Source organism: Nipponia nippon, unplaced genomic scaffold (assembly GCF_047370975.1).
Source record: "Nipponia nippon isolate SJK-2023a ecotype South Korea unplaced genomic scaffold, ASM4737097v1 scaffold_4, whole genome shotgun sequence".
Taxonomy (NCBI): Eukaryota; Metazoa; Chordata; class Aves; order Pelecaniformes; family Threskiornithidae; genus Nipponia; species Nipponia nippon.
In genome coordinates, this window is record NW_028262358.1 from 72,390,382 (window position 1) to 72,413,558 (window position 23,177).

The 23,177-nt window shown below is 41.3% G+C and overlaps 3 protein-coding genes across 13 annotated transcripts in view; 1 reads left to right on the forward strand and 2 right to left on the reverse strand.

The window, feature by feature from the left end:
* The window catches only part of DSE (dermatan sulfate epimerase), a 42,333-nt gene extending 36,811 nt beyond the window's left edge, over positions 1-5,522 (reverse strand). For 3 of the 11 annotated variants that reach the window (XM_087773330.1, XM_087773328.1, XM_087773327.1), the window contains exons 1-2: positions 5,336-5,522; positions 4,638-4,815 (exon numbers count right to left, since the gene is read on the reverse strand). The gene's annotated coding sequence lies outside the window, so the exon portion shown is untranslated. Of the gene's footprint in view, positions 1-963; positions 1,095-2,041; positions 2,990-4,637; positions 4,816-5,335 lie in introns of all 11 variants that reach the window. The other 8 variants (XM_087773322.1, XM_087773320.1, XM_087773326.1 and 5 more) reach the window with 6 other exon arrangements.
* Positions 1-21,382, forward strand: LOC148053373 (uncharacterized). The gene is made up of 3 exons (XM_087773363.1): positions 1-710; positions 16,630-16,706; positions 20,945-21,382. Exons 1-3 carry the CDS (start codon positions 652-654, stop codon positions 21,358-21,360), a joined length of 552 nt encoding a protein of 183 aa, XP_087629489.1. The 5' UTR covers positions 1-651; the 3' UTR covers positions 21,361-21,382.
* NT5DC1 (5'-nucleotidase domain containing 1) overlaps positions 11,905-23,177 on the reverse strand; it is a 155,477-nt gene continuing 144,204 nt past the window's right edge. The window contains exon 12 of the mRNA XM_087773351.1: positions 11,905-12,137. Within this exon, the coding sequence (XP_087629477.1) occupies positions 12,019-12,137 (119 nt within the window). The 3' untranslated portion in view covers positions 11,905-12,018. The remainder of the gene's footprint in view (positions 12,138-23,177) is intronic.

The following is a 23,177-nucleotide window of genomic DNA, read 5'->3' on the forward strand; positions in this document are numbered from 1 at the left end:
AATATTTACATGCGATAGATCAAGATGGTGTCCAACTACCTGAAGTTTACATTTCACAAAGCTTATTCTTCATTTTAATAATGTGTTTACTGATGTTACCGAATCAATCAGTGGGCTCTAAGCGCTCGGTTCCCTGGCTTTAAAATGTAAAAGCTGTTTTCTGAGGATGGTTTTAAACAGGCTCTTTGTGGTTTACAGTGTGATTTCCTGCTCTTCTATCAAGATGAATAAACTTGTGGGAACGAGACGAAACTAGAAGCTATACATTTCCCTTCACCCCTTCACTCCTGTTGCGTTTCCCAGCAATACCTGTTGACAGTCTCAGCGTAATGAATAGGGATCCACAAGCTGTTGCTGCAAACTCCAGGAGCAATGCCAGAGCCTGGAATGAAGCCTTGACTTTTTACCAGTAATGACATGCCTAAAAGCGCTAAGTGCTTCAGTTTCAGTCATGCAAACACTAGATTAATCATTAGAAGATATGTTTCTGAACACCTATTTGAATGGCGTTATGCTATACTGCATTGATAGCAGAGTTGTAAAATATTAATGTTGTGACACGAATGAGCACAAGAAGAGCTACAGGCTCCCCCCAGTCAGACCAGATGTGGCTAACAGGACAATTCTGCTGGAACTTCGAAAATCATCGGGATGCCTGAAGTGATGAGGAGGGAGGTGTCTAAGTACCAGCCACATGTCTGCATCAGCAGGTATTTAAATGATTTCACTATCTAAGTTCAATGGAATTAGCCCTTACAATTCTGAACAGCAGAATGCCCCAACGGCTTTTGAAATCCCGACCTTAGTCTGTGGTTGTGTCTGTCTATATTGTAGAGAAACCACGCTGTGCTGCCTTGGCATGACTGAATACCGGGCAAAGCACACTGGGGCTCCCCTATAGCCTGGGCACTTGGCTTTCTGCCTCCTAGAAGATGAGCTTGGATGCGCGTAGATCTTGCTCACCTGGTGTGCAGTTAGACTGTGGTGGAGATACATACACAGAGTGGAGAGCAACAAATCCTCTCCGCCTTATGTCCTCTTGAGTAAAACAGGGGTCATTTTACTTCCCAGTAACTCACAGGGTGCTTGTCAGGCTAAATAAATAAATCAGAATTTATAGGATGATTCAGAGATATCTAAGAGAGGCAAGATCTGTCCATTCTAGATTAATTTCAGCATTGCCACTAATAATTTTGAAATGAGTATGACCCCAGGTTTAACAAGCATCAGGTATACGGAAAGACTGAAAAAATTAGTCTAAGGATGAGAAGATTGGGGGAAGATGTGATAACAGCCTTCAGCTACGTAAAAGATGCTGAAAAGAAGATAATCTCTTATCCACATCCTCTGAGAACAGCATGTAAGTTGCAGTAAGACAAATTTAAGCTAAATAGGGAAAAAAAAGTAACTGTAAGGGTAAATAAAGCAGGAGTGAATGGCACTTCTGTCCCTGGAGGCTTTTTAAGTGCAAGCTGGACATATATTTGACAAGAACAGTTCAGGTCTAGAAGGTCTGATGGATCTTGCCTTAGAGCAAGGGCTGGACCAAATGACCTGTCAAGGTCCTTTCCAGTCCTGTTTTGTATGATTATGTTCAAAGTGCTACTTGCACAGGCAAGATTATGGTTCCTCTTTGATCTTCCTATGCCCTTCACCACTTTAGCAATGGGTATAACCTCCATTGCTAAGGTTGAGCTTCTCTCAGTGGCTTGCTAGCCTTGCCACATGCCAGTGAATTTGCTGCTGATGACAGCAAGAAGAAAACAATTAAAAAATAAAATGTTGTCAATCTGGAGCAGAAATTCTGGGTGGGATCCATCTAACCTCTGAACATGCACTTTTGTTCTGTCCTTGACAGGTAACCTCTGATCTAGTCACATTAGACTCTTTATAACTCCAGAGAAAAATAAATACTTTTAGGGCAGAATTCATCTGACCTGTTTTAGATGTCTTCTTTAGGGTGTTATGAATCATGTCCCCAAGCTACCTATTCCTGCCACCAACCATAAAGTTGGTTTAAATGACTGACTCAGTAACATACCATCATACGATTTCCACTCCCTTGGTGCTTCTGTCCGTGAAATCTCTCACTCCCTCTCTGCTCCCAAGTATCAGAACCTGAGTTCATTTGTTCCTTTCTTCTTTTTTATTGCAAAGGTCCCACTGAGATTAATCATTTTTGTAGCTGTCATTTCCTTAAATTACATCATGCGACACTGAAACATACAGCAAACTGACCTTTCAGGTGGCGTTGCTCCAGAATGGATTTAGGAAAGGAGCTAAATTTACCTTTTGGAGCTAAAGACCGTTGACTTGGCCAGTTGTGCAGAGCATGTTCCATGGAAGTTGTTTGAAAACTGTTCAGGTCAGACACTGTTCTACTCATATGTCACATGCTCTTTTTTTTTTTATTGGCCTTTATGTTGAGCAACATTACCAGGAACATGAAATGTCTGTGTCACTGAGCCAAATGTATGTGGGAAATGTTGCCCTTTTCCAACAATGGCAATTTTTTTAGGTCACACACATAGAAGTCACTGGCTTAGACACCAAAGTACACAGTGTATGTCTTGAAAATGTCCACCACATCAGAGACACTGTGAGCAGCCAGCTCTTGGTTACGAGGTCTTGATAACATCTATCCTTTTTTTCCCCCTTACAATAAATTATGTTTGAGAAGTGAAAACTTCCAAGAAGGCCCTGCGGTTACCTGTCTTGCAGGGAAGGGAAAGGCACTTTATTTTCTTGCTGCATTGACGAGCTGGCTCATGAGGACATGAAGAGGGAGCGAGCCCCCGTTGCTGTGCTAGGGCAGTGAGAAGGGAAGCCAGCAGGGCTGCATGAAGCCAGTGATGTAGGGCTCATCCTTTCTGGAGGAGACACCAAGTGTCCGTTGATGCTTCATACATTTTAAAGCCTTTGGTTCTCACTTAGTCGTGAAAATGGGGTGATGTTTCCTTTTTCTTTCTTTGTGACTGAAGATGTTAGCCTAAAGAGGGAAGCTGTATGTCATTCAGTCTGTTCCACACACACAGCCTTGGCCATTCTTTTCTTTCTTCCAGCCCAGCCTATGCAACAGCAGTTTTTTCTCCTTTTATTTTTCCTCTGTGTGTTTGTTTGTTTTTTTTTTTTTTTTAAAGTGCCTCCCTATCACTGAAGTCCTGTTCTCTGTGTGGTCTCTTTGGTCTCTAATTTCCATGTAAGAGGCACCTCTACTTTTGTCATTAAGTGACAAAACTCTTCAAATGAAAAGAGAGAAAAATACAAAATTCTCCATATTCTTTCACTAATTCTCCAAAACAATTGATTTTCTTATGACTGTAACTCTTGTGTTCCCTTTGTCTTTTGTGTCCAGCTGTGATGATTTCTGGTCTTAGCACTGTGAGCTGAAATCTTTAGGACAAGAGCATTAGGCCAGTCCCTTCTTGTAGCTGAACTGCAGAACTGCAAGTCTGGATGCTTGCATAATGCTCACCCTGCCTTCCTTGATCCGGGCTGCTCTGCCCAACTCTTCCCCCTGGGCTTTATTAGTGCCACATGAAGGCAGCTCTCTTTTTCAAAACTTATCCCAGTTCTAGCCTCATATGGGGGAATGTTGGCTATCTCCTCTTTTCCAGCCAGGGTGTGGACCAGACAGTGTCCTAACTTCGTTGTTGTTCCTACTACATCCTTCAAGTTTATGAGAGTGTTGCATGATTCATACCATTTACTACTTGGGGACTTAGGGCTCTGGCTCACTGTGCAGGCAGCCGGCAGAAACAGTCACAGCTCCAAAAGTAGGTAATGAAAAGGAGTGGCCTGAAATCAGTCCTGAGAATCAGAAACAGTTGGAAATCTGGAAATCTTGCCTAAGCTCATTAGGATACCTTTCTGGCTGGGGCACATTTGATGCGGTGCAAAGCAATTTCTCTCAAAGAAAGATCTGGCCAGTTGTTCCCTATGGGTCTGCCAGGTGCCAGGTACATTTATGGGACTGGAAGGATGTGTTAGTGCAACAGATGTGCCTGCCTTCCTTTGTCTGCTTCTATATCTACAGGCTGGAAACGCTTCTCTTCCCCACAGATGCAGTGTTTTACTCTGCTGCATTGTGGTAGCCAAAGTATCAGTAGGGTAGCTGGAAGGGGAAAGCACTAGACAGGTTTCCTAAACAGCTCTTCTTTGTATGTAAATGGACATCTTTCTCTGCTTTACATTTCCTTTCTTTCCCTCTTTCTTGCTCTCACCATGTGTTCAGCCTGGTTTAGCCGGAGGCCAGCAGACAGAAAGTCAGATGAGAAAAGATTCCTGCAGATTTCTTAGTGAATGGGAAGCTGCAGCATCTGTAACCTCAGCAATGAGAGGTAAACCAGTGGTGAGTGGAGACAGATTCATGGTCCATAGACATGTCAGGAAGACAACAGCCATAAAGCAGGTACATAGGTACGTACTGTGAAACACCAAAAAAGACCTGGATCCAATAAAAAATTACGTGCACCATCTGGTCTGTGCCTTTTAACAGCAGAATCCATTATGACAGCAATAGGACAGTATCATTTTTATTGCTTTTACGTTACTGTGGACATCAACTGGGTTTAGGTTTGTCTCCTTCTAGCAGCTGTCATGTTGCCTAACTGGCCTGCTCCTTCTTTAGCACTTACCCTTTCTTTTCTCTGGTGATGACCAGAACAGGTTGGAGTGGGAGGGTACCCAGCAGCATGTGGCTTTTCATTCAGCTGAATTGGTTGTTACTTCATGTTCTCAAATGTGTGACCTTTCTCAACATGTCAACTTCTTTTCTTCCAAATTTCTGCAACGTTATAAACCCAGCAGTATCCCCTGGGGAGCACAAACCATTAATGCTCATACTGAGAGAAACCTTCTAAAGACAGACTTTGTCAGTGCTCCCTTAGAGCTGATTGCCACAATCCCCCTCTCTGGATGCCAGATATGTTGCAATAATGTTTTCCATTTGTAAGACACTGTTTTCGGTGAATGTAATTTTTAAGGCTAGAATCCACCTATTTTATGGAGTCACTTGATATGTGGAAAGCCAAGCAGACAACTAAACAACTGCTGAAATTCATGAAAATATTCACAACTTGCTTACTTCTCCCCACCCCCAATTCTTGTGTTTCGTAGTCCCGTGTCTCTCTCTTCCTCCTTACACTGGAGATGTGTAAAGGAAAAAGGTATGTCTCAGAGACTGTATTTGACTTGTTGCTGACTCTCCATTGCTCTTTGCAACGTCTCACTCCGATTCGCTGCATCCTAGTTGCAGCTGAGACTCAAAGGTGGGATATTAGATCAAACAAACACAGCCATTAAAAATTAATTTCCACTTCAAGATAATACTTACCTATGCAGCACTAGAGGATACCATAGCGATCAATTCTCCACACTTGATTCTGAAACAATGGTGCTCACCAACTGATTGCTCTCATGTCATGGCAACCCATCCCTTAATTGCTGCCTGTTCGTGTGTGTATATATATGGGCACTCGTCCCCTCTTTTCCCTGCAGCTTTGAGGGAGAAAACAGGGATAGAAGTTCACTGCTGCTATCTGTCTCCACCACCCCTGCAGCTGCTCCAACAGCAGCCCTCCAGCAGATATTTTTGAGGCCTTCTGTCAGTAAAAGATAAAGAATTTTTTATCTCTCAATTTCATAACATCATGTTTCTTTCACAAAATTTACAATGGCATCTTCTTTCTCTGGATTAATATAATTTGCAGGCTGCTCAGCACCTGGGAGTACCCATTTAAATTCTCAGTGTGGGCTGAGGTCCTCAGGGGATGGTGTAGCAAGAAAACTGCAATTCTCAGGTATTATTTTAAAATAAGGCAAGAAAAGAGTTACTCTATTCACCTCTACTTTTATTCCTCAGAGATGGTGGAGGCTTTAAAAATTAATCTTTTAAATCTGAATTTATTAGGCACATGGAGTCACAATTTTCAGAGTTGCTTTAGTGTTGTGATAGAACGAGGTCTATTGAAAGTTAATGGACTTGTTTTCCTAAAATATACCCTGAAAATACTACTTCCATAAATTTTGAAAAAGAACATCTATTTTTTTCCTCCTGTATACAGTGTAAAAGATAGTTTATGATTTTCTTCACTCTTAAAAGGAACATAAGTTCTTCAACCTTGTAAGAGGAAATCAAACTGAGTGTTTAAGTGTTTGTGCTCAACATTTGCTAGCCAATGGAAAATAGAAATACCTTTCTGGCTGGCAGAATCTGCTTTGCCTGGGCCATCGGAGCTGCAGTGGGTGCTGTGCAGACTGCTGTTCCATTTGTGCTGCTGCCATTTTGTGTCTTGCACCCTCTAATTTGCAAAAGGGGCTGGAAGCCATAACATCGTTTTGAAGTGGCTGGGATGGTTTCTCACCCCCGTGCAAGTATTTAAAAGTTGTTATGACCATGTGTGAAAGAACTACGTATGCGCTCTGGCAGCGTGAGTGGGAAGTACAAGGGATTTTTAGCACAGTTCTGATTAAATCAGTTTAGCTGCAGCGGGGGCAGAAGTTAGACGCGGTGCTTCAGATGTTTGCCCTTCTGTGAACTGTGACATCTGGTCAGCTGCAAAACCTCTGTGGTCTTGCCATGCTTGCCAGAGGTGGGTACCCACCTCATACTGAAAACATTTCCCTTACACCTTTGTCTTATATTCAAGAAAACGATGGGTCATGCTGGCCACAGTACTAGTCCATTGACCTGTAGATAGGAATCCCCAGTTTGCCCTGTAAAGATGCTGGCAAGCTTTTTGAGTTGGAAATCTCTGCGTCTGTTTAACTTCCTGGATTCCATCTTATTTTGGCTCTAATCCATGCTCTGCTTTCAAGTTAAGCATTTCTATTTATAATACTTACGGAAAAGCAGGATTTGTTTCTTGCATCAAAAGCATTCAGAAGAAAACCTCTGCTTTTTTATATATCTTTTTTCTCTCCTGTGACTCACCAAGGACGTTTGATGTTCCACTTAATCAGAATTGCAGAAAACAAAATTACAGGCAACTGGATTTATAATGGGATTGAGCCTTTCCCTCGGGGGTTTCTGGATCGGCTACGCGCCTGCTGGAAGGGCTGCTTCTTGGGCAGTTGTTAACAATAGATGTCTGTGGCGGCACCATTATAGCCATTATACCCCTATAGCTGGCACTCTCTGCAGAAATAAGGTCCCTGTAGCTGAGCCCCGTGCTTTCCCTCCTATATCTGGTGCTATGCTTCAGCTGAAATACTATCTGCCTCCAAGCATGTGTACAGAAAGAGGCACATTTTAGAAGTCAGTCGCTTCAATGTACCAGAAAACTTGTCTTGCCCCTTCCATGACAGCGAGCAGCAGCCGGCTGCCCCATGCCTTGCCCCCTTGCCAGGGGCGTCAGAAGCAACAGCTTCCTATCAATCAGTTCCCTCGCTGCGTGGTGTAGCGTGTCAGACTTTTACCTTTTTGCACAGAAGAGACTTTATTTCTAAACTTGACTTTCTGAGAAACTCTCTCTAGTGTAAGACATCAAGGTTGTGTACAAAGGTGTGTTTTACACTCAATGCATTTTTGTTCCTCGTGGTGGCAAAAGAAGGTTGACATGGAAGCGCAGACACTGCCTTCTCGCTGTTGGTATCTCTCTGCTAATTTATATATTCTTACACTCTGCTGCCATTTGCCTTGGTATGATTTAATGTATGCTTGGCCCCAGGAGGAAAGACTTAAAGGTGTGGCTACAATATTTATTTAGTATGTGATTGGACAAGTCATGGCCAAACGCTTTTCAAACAAGGGCGCTGTGAGGAATGTAAAAGCACATCTCTGCTGACGGTGAGAAAGATGATTACAAATTCTATATTGTTCTACATAGCTAGAAAATATGACTATGCATCTATAGGAAAGGGAAGCACCCCAAGGCCAGGTTGGAAACCATTCATTTTGCTAGGGCAGTAGGTGTTGGCCATACCCCACTCCTCTCTCAGGTTCGATTAGGACTCCTGGAAAGAAAAAAATGGAGGTTTCTATAGGAGAATGACTGTTTCTCAGGAAAACACAAGTGAGCAGTTTTGAATTAGAGCAATCTCACAATAAGCCAGCCTTTACTGAGGGTTACATGGTTTGCAACCTGGCTGTAGCCAGATCTGATCCAGAGCGTGCTGGGGCCAATGACTGGAGCTGGGCCAGAGTTTATATTTATTTTCCCTCAGACAAAGATCAGTGTTGCAATAGATGATTTTCTGCATCCTATTTTACAATACAGCAACCGATAAGCAATCTCCAACTTGCCAGTGAGGTATGTTACTTTTCTTCAATTTCTAAAGTATCTGTCAAAAAGATTGTTAAAAACCCTACAGCCTGTACAGCTGCTGGCAAAAACATGACCTAGGAGGACATGGCAGGCACGGTTTATAGTGAAATGGTCATATTGTTTTCAATTGTTATAGCCAACTGCTGCTATAAAACATCACCCTAGGCAACACGGGCAGGGCTAAAGGTTATTTATTTGAACACAGATAACGTTTGGAGCATTGCGGGTCATTGCAGGGGATGGGTGAGGTGAGCGGTTACACAGTGTCTCAAGCCCCAGGACATGGGAGGGCCAGTCCAGCCACCCTGCCTGCAGCCGTGGAGCCCTTCTGCATCCCAAAAGATCTGCCTGGTGCACATCTGTGTACGAACCCCCCTTTTTGTGTTACCGTGTCCCCGTTTTGTAGATGTTTTTTCCCTAGGTCGGCTGTCATGCCAGGCTGGACAATGCCTACTTGCTACTTAAGCAGATTTAAGGCAGTTTTGGTTCCTGGTGCCTATCCGACAAATTTTCCTGGGAATTCCCTTAGGAATCGCTCCAGCGCTGCTGCACTATCACACACCTGGGACTCAGACGAGCTGGAAAGCCCCAGCAGCCTGGGGAAGCAGCAGCCTCAGAAAGGCCCGTTTCCAGCAGTGCCCCGTGTCCACCACGGATAAGCTATCTGCGTTTGTTTATTTAACTTTTACTCACTGGGGATTAAAAAGCCTTTGGTTTCCAGGAACAAGCCCTGTTCAGGAAACACTTGCAGTGAGCTCTGCTTTGCATCAAAGCTGACTTCCCTATAGGTATTAAAGGTACTAATTTATTAAAGGTATTAATTTATACTAGTTTTTGCTTGATTTATATATCTTTTATTCTGAGTGGGTCAAGTTTTGCTTTGTTTGAGGCCTTGCACTGCTTCGTGATGACCTTGTCTGCCTTTTTTCTTTCTGCTGCTCAGCTATAAAGTAAATTCAGAGAACATATATTTTTTTCAGAAATAAATTCTCTTTATTTTAAAATTCAGACACATGTGCTTTATACCAAAACAGACACCAAAAAAGACTTGGTATTCATCTCTGGTTTTAAGCAAAACTGTGGCTTTCAGGGCTATATAACCAGACAGTGATTTTAATGAATCTTTACAACTTTATATCTCCCTGCAAATACTCAAGATGATGGTTTTGCAGGCACTTCAGCGATCTTTCTGTCAATGGCCTCTCACAATAGAATCCAAGAAATTTCAGAGATTTCCAGGGGTTAAAAAAAAAAAGAGAAAGAAGGAAGAAGCAAAGATGGTGTCTTTACAGTGTCATGTTAAATATGGCCAGCTCTCTATCAATTTTCTGCCATGTGCATTTCTTCTCCCTGGTCTCCACGCCACCTCCATTTCCAAGAGCTCTCCTGTCGCCACAGCACCAATTGCCCTCCTAAAGTTGCTCCATTGCCAACCTCCGCTTTGTCATAAGACCTGTAGAATTTTCAGAGATTCTTGAATAAGAAGAGTCTTTAGTAAGAGTCGTTAAGTCCTGATTTCACAGGAACTCCGGTTTTTGGGCAAACGCTTCCGTTATTTTTCCTAAGTCTTCCTGCAGCATATGGTGTCACATGGAGTCATGCTTACAGGAGGCTTCTGTTGGCCACATCTTTCTCTGCTCCTGTGTGGTCCTTCCAGCAGCAAGTGCAAATGGCTGGTGACAGCCTTCATCAGAGACGGGTACCGTCACCTGCCAGTCGAGCAAGTCCGCACATCTGGTTGTTCTGGTGAGCCTTGTGTTCAGGCTGTCCTTAGAATCTGTCACCTTTTCATTAAAAAAAATAGTGCTGCTCCACTGAAGACACCAGGAACCAAGGACTGACTTAGATTATTTTCACTCTAATTTTCATTAACAATGCAATTTTAATTAATTTTCTTTAAAAAACAAGAAAAAAACCCTAACCTACAAAAATCAGTTCCAAATTCAGAACAACGAAAGCGTAAGGGTACACAATATTGGTTTGGACCACAACCTAGTTAGAAATTATTTGCAGAGGATTACTTGATTCAGGTTAGAATTTCAAATGATGCTGTGATCAGGGATCTGAGATTTTAATCTGGGTATCTCTCTGCTTAATACAAATCATACCCTTATCATGAGCCAGATTTGCTGCCCAAGACATTGATGCTAATTTAAAAATTTTAAAATAAACTCAAGTATTACTTATTGTTACCTTCTTAAGTCAAATATTTTCAGCCTATAGTTTATGAGGAGGAGAATGGTTACTTTCATTTCCCTTCCTCACCCACCTTGTTTTAAGGAAAATTTTTCTCATTTTTTTCCTGATTTGTTTTATGCTTCCCTTTCAAAAAAACAATGCTTAATGTTAAATTGGAAATGTTGCGTATTACTTGTATGTATACCGGACCACAAGAATGTAAAAATAACATCCCCGTGGAAATGTAACAAAGGTAGGAAAAAAGTATGGAAACAAAGACTGGTATCTCTGAGATGAGGTGGAATGGTGTTTGCGTCCGATTCTGACACAAAATATTTTAACTGGTGAAGCTGCAAAAATTGAGTGTGCTGTGGTGACACAAGTTAAATCCATTCTGATAATTGTCTAGGCCTCAGAAAGTAAGTTCTTATTGTGGGCTTTTCTTGAAAGCAAGAAAATAAAATTTCTTTAAACTTTGAGGGAAATCGATCCAAAATTCTGCCATGCTAGCGTGCCTAGACAAAACTGCTGACTAAACAAATATCCTTGTCATGTTTTTGCATCTGCTACCCTGCATTAGCTACCAAACGCTCCCTGTCCCAAGCGCTGGAGAATCAGGTCTTTGGAACTGAATCCAGAGAGAACAGGATGCCCGTTCGCTTAAATTAGCTGACAAGAAATCACATATTCAGTTTATGTCTTCAGTCTTGCTTCTCTTCTGGGCTGAGGCTGTACTTAGCAAAGATGGCTGTATATAGCTGGGTGCCATATCCTTCCTGCTCCTGGAAGGACTTCCCAGGGAGGTGGAGAATGCGGGTCTGAATCCACGCAAGCTGAGAAGGAAACTGTACACATGTTTCCTTCCTTCCGCAAAAGAGCTCTGACTCTTGAGGTATTGAAGACTAAAGGAGGAAAAGGCATGCAGGGAACCTTACTGCTGAATAGCGGTTAGGCACTTTCAGGAATACAAAGCATGTGACAAAGGCTTTCAGGACTGTCAGTCTGCATTTAGCTGCCTAAATCCCATTCAAGTCTCATTTTGGGTATGATGCATCTTTCTCTTTGGGCCTCAGTCTTTCTGTATCTCCACAAACAGTTACAGTGAGTGAATAAATTCGTCGAGCCTGCAAAACACTGATCTATGGTGATAACCTGGGCTGTCCAAGGTAACTCTTACTGGAATATGGCCGGGGTCTGGTTCATGTCTTTCCTGGGGCTTATGGTAGCAACAGCATCACCATAAATAGGGATAGCACTGAAAATGTCCTTGAAAATGCAGAATGTAACTTGGGGTGAGTTATTACTAGTACTTCTCTTGAAGGCTTTGGGCAGCGCATGGAAAAAGTCAACAGCACTTTGCGAAAGGTAGTGCTGGCCAGAAGATTTAGAGAGAAGGATGCATTGCTCACCTGTTCTGGCTGAACTAGAGCAACAAGTGAAACACAAGTCTACACAGGAGTCTGCTTTAATCCATCATTCTATTTTATGAAGCATCACACAACATTTTCACCAATTAGCATTTGATAGCAGTTTAAGTAAGGACCACAGGGTTATTTAAGGAAAAAGCGACAACCTATTTCATAGTCACTGACTCCTCATTTCGCAGCAGTGCTCTTGGAGGGCTTGGGTAGTACCCGGCAGTTGCTGTGCTATTTGAGGAAAATCGTGTAAATCTATAATCCAGTGGTAAATCTGAAAGACAGAAAAATACCACATCTGATTAGCAACACAGCCCGTATCACATAAAAAATAAGCCTGTGGTGAATAGCAGTACTTCTTGAGCCCTTGAGCTGTTTGCTCACCAGCATTAGAACTCAATCAGATTGTGTGATTACATATTTATTTGACATCTTCAGCTGTCCAAGGGATTGACTTTCAGAGCTTACTCAACTTCAGTAAAGGACATTCAGTTCCTTGATTGCTAAAATAATGCTAGCCATAGGAAATTATTAAAATAATGCATAAAAATTAAACAAAAATCTTCATTGAGCCTAGATGGAGTTTTCCCACTAGAACACTTTCAAGTTCATTCTTCAATTTGTCACCTTCATCTTTTGTCTCAGCAAGCTACTCATAAACGGGCTACGTTTAAAACAAAGAAGTCAGTTTCTTTTTTTTTTTTTTTTGTGGCTATTACAGCAAGATTCCCCAAAGGCACCGGCTCTTAGACCTTCTTGCAGTCCAGTGTTAACAACATCATTTTGTACCAAGCATTCTTAGAAATCTGCACTTGTAACTTGGCGTACTCATCACTTCCAGTCTGTAAAGAACACTGAATGCATTAAAATAGTTCGAACAGTCAAAGCTTTCTTTTCTGTAGCTTTTTTAAAAAAGTCTTTACTGCCAGCAGTGACCCACCCACCCTCACAGCCAGAAAACTGATACTTCCCATGCTCACCTCCCATTCAAAGTTCAAGAAACCAAATTACAAAAACACACAAATAAAACTTCGTTCAAGAAACAATTACCCTTCCAATAAATGAAAAAAAAACCCAACAAAAAAGGGTTAGCTCCTTCCCAAGTTGTCTGTTTAGAACCAAAGCAAAACACAAAAACTATTACTCAGCTCATCTGAACAGTAAGTTATTAATGAGAACTTTTTTTTTTTTTTAATTTGGAGTAAATTTGGGGTGATGATATCCTGTCACTATATGCTACTTTTTTTTTTTTTTTTTTTTTTTTTGTGCTCAGCAGCTTTTGCAAAAGAGAAAAACACGCTCTGAGCAGTTTTGGCACAAAACCCAGGAAGTTCAGGTCTGTCTCACAAGCGATTCACATCAGGCACCAGGACAGCATCCAGGTCCGCAGCTTTAAAACCATATCAAACATAACTAAAGCAAGCAAATTAGTATTTAGATCCAGCTGAAAAAATCAGATAGAGGCTGGAATAAAGTAGGAATGGGAGGAGACTTGATTGGAAGTGAATTACACTTTATGAAGTGGGTTACTTCAGCTTGTCAAAGAAGTACATTTTCTCATTTTGTCTGAGTCAGGGGAATCTCTGGAGCCTGTTCTGAGCACGGCAGAACAGGCAGATGTTTTTCTAGTCTGCGGAGGGCCCAATGGATTTACTGGCTGCTGAGTCTCTTTATGACAGCTCTGTTTAAAACAAAGGTTTCCAAAATAACAAATAATAATAAAAAAGAAAGCAAATATTTCTTGAATATCTTTATGAGCTATAAAAATCAAATGCCATACAGTTACTTTTATATAAAAGCTTTCACTAGCTTTTTAGCCTAGCAGTCCGGAGTGTCCCAAGAGTAGTTTAACCAAAGAGCACCACAAATGGGGCAGACTTGCTGCAGAGATGCTTATGCTGAAGAAAAGAATCAGTTGGATAAAAATGGTAAGTTTGTTGATATTTCCTGGTAAACTAGCTTTACACAATCAGCTTAAACACCAAACCCTTTCTATATACAATGCACAAGACTCCAGAAGAGAGTAATGACTTTTTTACTATTCAAACCCCAATCTATCCACTTAAAGATTGTTTTTGTCTAAGCAAGCTGACTTTGGAAGATGGTCAGAAGGTATCCATGTGTAAAAATGTTGCCCAAGGCATCGCTGAACGTTGCATGAAGCAGATACTATTCTTTACCCATTAAGCAGATTTTATGTATCACAAACATAGTAAAAACCTTCCTCTATTTCCAGGATTTTTTCATCAATGATTTCATTTCCTGCATCTGCTTTGCCTGGAATATGCAACATTTTATATTATTGCTTTATTTGTGTGATATATTTATGAGAAAGCTCTGGACTGATCCAGAAAGGCATACTTGGAATCTTAGTGGCTATGAATAGACATGAAGTGAGGAAGAAGGGCAAGTATACAGGGAAAGAGAAATGAAGATTTCTTATTGGGGGAATGCAAAATTTGTGAAAAAATGGAGATACAGAAAATGTCATAGATGAAGACTGCTATAAGTTCATTTAAACCAAGTTCTGCAAAAACTTTGCAACTTAAAATAAATCGCAGTTGCCCTGGATTGCAAAGGTATCATGTGAATTGTACACCAAAGCTTGATCCAACTTCTTTTGATGTAAGTGGCAACGGCATCACTAGGTCCAGCAACACTGGCTCATCAACAAAGAACAGTGATAGAGGTCTGGAGTCTGCCTCCTGGACACAGCAGCAATTCATTTCAGACCTGGTCTTATTCCATGTTAGCACTGATGACACAGACAAGCTATAAGCAGCTGTTTCACTAAACTGAAATGCTTGTGCAGGCCACAGCTTGATGCAAAAGCACGCAAAAAATAAGGTACAGTATTTGATAATAAAGCAAGTCTCTGGAAAAAAAATACTTGCTTATTTCCAAGTTGATTGTTTTCCTAGTGTTTTTGCAAATAAATTTCTTCAGGTTCTGCTACTGTTCATGCTCACAACTGCTGCTGTCGTGGCAGACCTTTGCATCTTGGCACCCACTTCTCACCTAACCCTGACGGAGAGTCATAAATTAGGCAGGGGGCAGATACCCCATCCTCTCTGAGATGTAATTTGACAGCGAGGCTTTAATCAGTCCTGACCTACACTGATAATGAATTCAGCACAAAACTCATCCAATATTGCCACTCTCCTAAAAAAAAAAAAGCCTGAACAAACTAAACAGCTTGAGGCTGGAAGAATGAAGTAGCTGGCTCTACCCAATTGCTCGAGGATCACAATCCCAGAATTTTTGTATTGTGCTTAGGTAATTCCACTCAGACCCATTTTGTTCCCGAGACAAATAGGATATTAACTTTTAGAGCCAAAGACTCTTAGAAGCCAGACATGGAGGGTCTCAAGATCTATGTCCCTTTCTAGATCTACAGAAATGTCAGTTATTAGATGCATCCCCCTGGATTTCTGTCCCATTCCTTTCTTTGCTCCCCCACCAGAGCCTCACTGCGAGTGATGAAAACCAGTTTCCTTTGCACTGGGAAACGCCAGTAACGCTGAATGGTTTCCCAATGGCCTGGGCAGCCCTCACGGGTTATATGCCTTAGCCTGAGCTCAGAAGCAGGACTCCTGCCCTGCCCCACCTTGCTTGCAAGACTCCAGCAGCCCTGGTGTAAATAAAATGGAAATGACGATATTTGAACAGTAACCACTGTTGGTTACTGTGTTCCAGTTGCTGTGTTCCAGTTATCCAGATCCTGGTATTAAGCGAATTAATTAGAACATTGTGCTCTGCTGCTTATGTATACCCATATCCATGCATGTATTTAGGTGTTACGGATGGATTTATTTCATAGTTATTAAGCTGACAACATCTCAGTGTCTGTGTGCTGTTCAGTTAGTGTAAGCAAACTAAATGACAGCCACAAGCTTTTATCAGAAGAAAAATTAGAGTTCCAGCCAAAAGGAAGGAAAAGGAAACCACAAGAAGAAGGGAGAACGTAATATTCTTGATGAGTGATCAGGAAAATATTTGAGTAACTGAATGGAAGACAATTATAATCTAATCCAGACACAGGCCTGCTTGATAAACTCAATACTCACATCTAATCCTTTTTTTGAGATTTCCTTGAACAAACCAATACATTAAACAAATATAATCTTAACTAAGCTCTTTAGATGGAAGGCATTTTTCCAATTAAAAGCACCGTCCAAGACTGAAACAGATTTCTCCCAAAACACACACCAGAAACGTCAGGAATCATTTTGCAGTATTGACCAACAGAAGCAAAGCCAACATTTTTTAATCATGACACAAGAGCAGCATCCCGGTGACGAGTGAGAAGCCCTACAGAAAGCAGAACTCCCCTCCCCTCTCTGAGGTCTGCTCCCTGCCAGTCAGCAGGGCTGGAGCCAGATGCTGCAGAAACCTCCTAGTAAACAGCAGGGCTGTCTTCTTAAGTGAATCCAAGTATATCCTCCTGATTATCTGAGGAAAAGGCACAGGGAGGAAAACTAAAACTTCATTAGCGATACCCAAGTTTTAACTTGAAAAATCTTTAAACTGCTTAATTGTGGCAAATATCAGAAAACACAGACAGAGCTCTGTCTTATGGCTTAGCATTCAGGTCATAAAAATACAGGGGCAGATAGTCAGCCAGTGTTAATTCTTTTGCTTTTACAGGAATTCCAGTAATACACACTGGCTTAGAAGCTGTCCTTGTATTTCAAAGTTGCTGTTGAAGAAAAAGAAAAATTTTAATTTCTTAATAATAACAATTTCTAATAACAATTTCTTAACAGTGGAGTAAGCACAACTGCTGCAGGGGAGCTCACCAGTTTGGCTGCGCTGTCGACTGACCTGACTTGCCAATCTGCAGGTAAACTATAACAGGTATTTTTTTTTAATACTAAATGTTTTTATCTCCTGACCCATTTCTATTTTATAACAGTCAAAGCAGCGCTTGCAGCAAGAGCTCGGAATGTGAAGGAGGGTACTAGTGGCAAAAGGAAAAAAAAACCCAAGGTCACAAGTAGATTTATCTGATAGCAGTTATTTTTAGCAAAACTTCTAAGGCTGATTTTCCTAAAGAGGAGGTCAGATGTTTGCTGTACTAAAACAAAGCTCCTGAAACAGTGAAGTCAGCATGAGGAAAGCGTTCCTTCTATCAGTTACACGACAGTCATTGCTGCTGTCTGCATACGCTGAAACTCAAAAGTTAGAGGGGAGGAGGAGGAGGGAGGGCAGCTGTGTGGTGTTGTATTGGAAAGAGGGGACTCTTCGGTCCAGGTATGCTTTATGAGCCAGTGCAGTTTATTCCTGGGCACCCCGGAATGAAGATGAAAACTAGCCTCAGTGAAAGTGCACGTTTGCTGCTTTAATTGCACCTACGTGAGACCTTTTGCCAACGCAGGTGTATTGGTCGGAGATCACGCCTGCAGCTCTGCCAGTAGAAGTCTGTAGCGTGAGCTTGGCCTGAGGAAGAGCTTCCCTGCCACTGCGGCTTTTTACTGGTTACTCTTCTGCTGTATCTCACATGGAAGAGGGTGACACTGGAGAAAAGCCAAGTGGCAAACAGTGGGGAGATGTGGAGCAGCAGCCTTGCTGTCAGAGTTTTGCAGAGTGCCTGGGGGATGGAAAGACCATCCCATCGTGGCTGTTGCGATTGCCTGTGGTATGCAGTTTCGCCGCTATTATCTTGGGAGTAACAATTCACATTACTTGGGGTCTACCCTACGGCCTAGGGACTGCTGACCCCGGCTTGAAGAAAACAGATGTGCACAAGGCGTGTGCTAAACTCACATCTGAGCCTGGTAGAGTCTGCAGCGAAGGAAAGCCTTAGAAATTCCTTTGCTGCTTTGTGTTTATATGAGAAAACTCATTATTTGTACATGAGGGAAATTTCTCTCATTTTTGTTTTAGTTTAAATGGTGATTTTTGGAGATACTTTGAGAAAATAGCCCTGTGTCGTTCTTTGTTTGATCTGGAACTGATCAAAAGAAAACATTAACCTATAATATTTTTAAATATTTAGATGAAGACTTAATCTAAAAAAAATCCTAAGAGAATGCCAAGATCCTTCTAGCAGGTGTTACTCTTTCAGGGATCTGTTAATTAATTTCTGTCTGAATGACTCATCCTGGATCTAAGGGTGGTGGGAAGGCCTTCTGAGGTAAGTTGAAGAAGTTAACCTGAAAACAAGCAGTTGTTTGAGATGACAGGCATTTCTGATGGATTAAGAAAAAGAAATAAGTTGCATTTTGAGACTGTGAAGGAGCTATATTAAGATAAATGCAGTGACGATACGCCCCTTTACTTTCATTTTGAGGTAGACTCACCAACATGAGCATTACTCTTCAAACTTGGGTTAATGTTGTCATGTTCCCCTCTCTTGTAAAACAAATGTTTTCTTTCCCTTTCCCTATTTTTTCCTCTGGATGGGTGACAAACATTGCTTACCTTAGGGTAAAAAGCCACACACAGACACACATTAAGCTTTTTAAGCAGCGACGACAAATCCTACATTGTTTTTTGTGTGTGTTACCATCTTAATCCAGAGGGAATACATTAGGCACTAATCCAGAGTACATAAATGCTTCCAGCAACTTTTTCTCGTGCATGTGAGGTTGCAGGTTATGTAAAATTCCAACCTGGTTAAAGAAATATTTCCAATACTTGGTGACTTACCTATTTTCACTGTTTTTCAGACTCAAAAATTATCAACACTTTGTATTACTGCCAGTGTTTTTAAAGAAGGAATCTAAACCCACCCCATAAGTCTGTGATCTAGTCAAAACCCAATTATAGCTTTAATTACAGCCTGCAAATGAAATTATGCTGCCTGAGTTGAAGGATAACTTTAAAGCAGAAATGACTGAGTGGTTCCCCCTTTCTTAATGAGTTGCTCATGAGTTCTCCCTTTAATCTTTTAGAGGTGGCTGTACTTTGACATGTCACAGAGCAGAATAACAACGGCAGGAACATTTCTGTCAGTTATTGGCTGGGAAGTAATCTTTTGGGTTCTGCATGATTTGACACGGCCTTCAGGGGCACAAGTCAATACACCTTTCTGGAGGAGGAAGGAAAGGCTGAACAAATTGTAATACGCTGAAAGCTGTCCTTTCTATGTTGAAAAATACTACCAAGTAGTCAAATCCTTTGGGAGAGCTGGGGTCTCAGACCCTTCGGGAAGTAACTGGGTCCCGAAGACTTTTTACAAGCTACTTTGGATTTATAGAATAATACTTTGTTGTGGTTGAAATGCAGTTTATTGTTGGTTTCAGTTGTATTTTGCAGCTGAAAAAAAAAATTCATTATATCTGTCTGCCCTGTTGAGTTTGTTTTTCTTTCTCTTAAGTTAAGAACACTGAAACTAGTTTCCTGGAACAGATGAATCAGATTTACATTATCTGATGCTTTTCAATTTACACGTAGAGCCAGATGCTGTTAATACATTCAGAACACATATCATCTCTCCAGTGAATTATCTTTGCTACCTGTTTTTTTACTTGCATCAAAACCTCAGAACCAGAAAACCTCAGAAATGTTGCTGTGGTATATGTATACCAAATTTTTAAAAATACATTTCTTGTATAAAAAGTTTAATTATAAAAATAACCTCTTTGGCCTTTTAGTAGCAACTAGTATTTGTAGCAGCTAAGCCCCAAAGCAATTTAAATCCTCAAAGTAGTCTTTACCTGATATTGTACACATATATTTTTACACTGAAGCTGGTAAGTAAAAGCATGGTTGTAAGGTAAGGCATTAAATATAAAAGGTTACTGCTAATTAACAAGTAATATATAATATAGATAGTTCTATATGTTTAAGGAAATTATATGCTATTATTGTGTTATTTGAGTAAGTAAGAGTACATAATTATCGCTCAAGTTACAGGAAAGACTAATTTAATTTTGATAGGAGCTGGATTTGACTTTAAATTATGTCATGTCAATGAAAACCCATAGAACTAATGGATTGAAATATGGGGGATTTTTTATTTCACTTCAGCACAAATTATGAATGATATTTTTCAGGATATCTAAGTGAGCAAATGGCTACATGGTTAGTGAAATTCATGATTTCTGTGGTACTAGTTGATTCTTCAAGGGCAGTCACCTTTAAAATACAGGTTGAAGAAAGAGTGTGAGGTTTGCAACTTGTAGTTGATCTGTGATGGGCAGACCTGTGTATCTGCGACCCATGCATTGCCAGTTCTGGTGCCCCAGTCACAGCTGCCTTGGGCTTGCCATTGTGCAGGTAATTTGCAACTCTAATCAGAAACATGAACTTCTTTGCCATGGTTCACTGGCAATTTTATCATTGTATTTATACAGCAAGCAGGCTGATGACTCAAACTCCCGCAGAAAACAGCAGGGTACAGATCTGTAGGGTCTTTAAAGAGACAGCTTTGGCAAACTGTAACAGATTTTTCTCTTGTACTAGCTAATTGAAATAACAATAAGGTATGAAGAAAAACTTATGCACCCATCTGGGCAAAGCATGATAAGATTTCATGTAGCACGCAAGATTTAAAAAAACACATTATCCTCATGCATGACACAAGCTTGGTTATCAAATCTCCAATGTGTGAAATGAACTCTGTCTCCGTAAAACATTTACATTTGCACTAATTCTTCTCTGAAATGCAACTCTCTTGAGCTGCAATATTGCTTAATCTCCTGTTCTTGCTTGCAGTAATTTTTAATCCTCTGACAAATTGCACCATTCAGAGGTATATTGGGTTTGTGTGGCAAGGTTTTGGTAGAGGGGGAGGCTACAGGGGTGGCTTCTGTGAGAAGCTGCCAGAAGCTTCCCCTATGTCCAATGGAGCCAATGCTGGCTGGCTCCAAGATGGACCCGCCGCTGGCCAAGGCCAAGCCCATCAGCAATGGTGGTAGCGCCTCTAGGATAGCATATTTAAGAAATGGGGGGAAAAAACCTGCACAACAGCAACTGCAGTCGGAGAGAGGATTGAGAATATGTGAGAGCATATACAACCCTGCAGACACCAAGGTCAGTGAAGGAGGGGGAGGAGGAGGTGCTCCAGGCACCGGAGCAGAGATTCCCCTGAAGCCTGTGGTGAAGCCCATGGTGAGGCAGGCTGTCCCCCTGCAGCTCATGGAGGTCCACGGTGGAGCAGATATCCACCTGCAGCCCATGGAGGACCCCACACCAGAGCAGATGGATGCCTGAAGGAGGCTGTTACCCTGTGGGAAGCCCATGCTGGAGAAGGCTCCTGGCAGGACCTGTGGACCCGTGGAGAGAGGAGCTCACACAGGAGCAGGTTTGCTGGCAGGACTTGTGACCCCGTGGAGGACCCATGCTGGAGCAGTCTGTTCCTGAAGGACTGCACCCCATGGAAGGGACCCATGCTGGAGCAATTCATGGAGGACTGTCTCCTGTGGGAGGGACCCCACGCTGGAGCAGGGAAGAGTGTGACGAGTCCTCCCCCTGAGGAGGAAGGAGCGGCAGAGACAACACATGATGAACTGAGTGCAATCCCCATTCTCTGTCCCCCTGTGCCGCTGTAGGGGAGGAGGTAGAGAAACTGGGAGTAAAGTTGAGCCCAGGATGAAGGGAGGGGTGGGGGGAAGGTGTTTTAAGATTTGGTTTTATTTCTCATTATTCTACTCTGATTTGATTGGTAATAAATTAAATTAATTTTTCCCCAAGTCAAGTCTGTTTTGCCCGTGATGGTAATTAGTGAGTGATCTCTCCCTGTCCTTATCTCGAACCATGAGCCTTTCGTTATATTTTCTCTCCCCTGTCCAGCTGAGCAGGGGGAGTGATAGAGCGGCTTTGGTGGGCACCTGGTGTCCAGCCAGGGTCAACCCACCACAAGAGGTTATGAGACACGTTCAGGAGATTAGGTTAACAATCATGACAGTTAAAAAAATTTTTTCTGGGGTCCTTTTTACTATTTAGGACCTTCTTTTTTAATCTTTTCTTTGCAACAAAAACCAAAACAAACATCAAAATTCTCCCATGAACTCTAAAACTCCACAGTTATTCATCATGGAATTTTTTGAAGTGGGACTTTTATAAAAATGCTGCAACCCACCTCTACTTGGCTCATACAAAACTTTCTGAAGCGGAGCAGGATGTATTAGAAACTGTGGTTTATGCAAAACTCCATTTTTCAGACAGACCCCTACACCTTTTCATTTCCATGTGTAAGCTCGAATGTAACATTCCCACGGTAATGGATCCTGGTTTGGAAAATTTGGCTTCCAATATCACTGTGCATGAAAATGGTCAAAAACTGTAAGGGAGTTGTAAATTAGGATATTCAATAGCAGAAAAGTGCAGAAACAGATGGGTTTGTGAGTGAGGCATTTAGAATAGGAGCAGGGGCACTGGCTTTTACTATTTTATTAACCATGTACTGTCAATATAATCATGAGCTCATCAGCTTTTTAATACTTGAGAAAAACTTCTCTCCTTATGGAAAGTGGGTAAGGAGAATTAGCTCATAAAAGACCTACAAAATGTTTAGAAAACTTTCAACTTCACTAATCTTTTCTTAATATTACAGACATAACCATAACACTGCTCTTCAGTTAAACTTTTTTTAATATCGTTTTAATGTCAAGGTGATAATGTCTTAAATGAAGAGTGTTAATTGACCATTATCTTATTTCCTCTCCGACCCGAGAAAAGTACACAGAAGGTATTACAGAAGATCCTTTCTGTCCTTTGCGCAATTTTAGCGGTAAACAAAATATCCTTTTTCATGCACAAGGAAAATGCCAGTTTCTCTGCAGGGACTGTTTAGATGACAAGCTGTGACGCAGTAATCTGCAATCCCACTAATACTTTCCTTGCCAGAGGCCAGATTAGAGTTCAGGATTTCTGATGCATCTTTGAATGCAAACCCCTTTTGAGTCAGATATACTGAATTTTCAACAAATGATGAGGACAGAAATGTATTAGCACAGAAAGCTAATGAAGACTGGATTGGATTATTTTTTCACCAAGCTGTCATTTTACTAATGACATATACAATTTTTGTATACACTCTGTTATTTTATACTTTGAATGGCCAAAACCTGCAACAGCAGCATTCCCTGTGAAACCCTTTTCCTGCAATGCTCTTTGGTAAGTATCAGATCATTCCCTTGAGTTACAGGTATACATTCTTCAGGTGAAACTATTAGAAGGCCTCTGCACCAAACTTAAAACATGTTGGTGAAAAAAGAGAACTGCCAAAGTTGTTTCAATTCCAACTTCTCAATCCAGACCTACAGCTTATTTTTAATATTTTTTTACATAATTCATCTATTAAAAAAAAATTGAAACAGGCTCAAAGGGTTTTATTACCCCAAATGAATTTCTGATTCTCTCAAAA

Bases quoted from the DNA above. Each gene is read 5' to 3' on its own strand.
- LOC148053373 (XM_087773363.1), top strand. From the start codon at position 652: ATGCCTGAAGTGATGAGGAGGGAGGTGTCTAAGTACCAGCCACATGTC. The intron at 711-16,629 runs GTATTTAAATGA...ATTTCTTAACAG, and splicing joins CCACATGTCTGCATCAGCAG to TGGAGTAAGCACAACTGCTG. The intron at 16,707-20,944 runs GTAAACTATAAC...GTCCCCCTGCAG, and splicing joins CCTGACTTGCCAATCTGCAG to CTCATGGAGGTCCACGGTGG.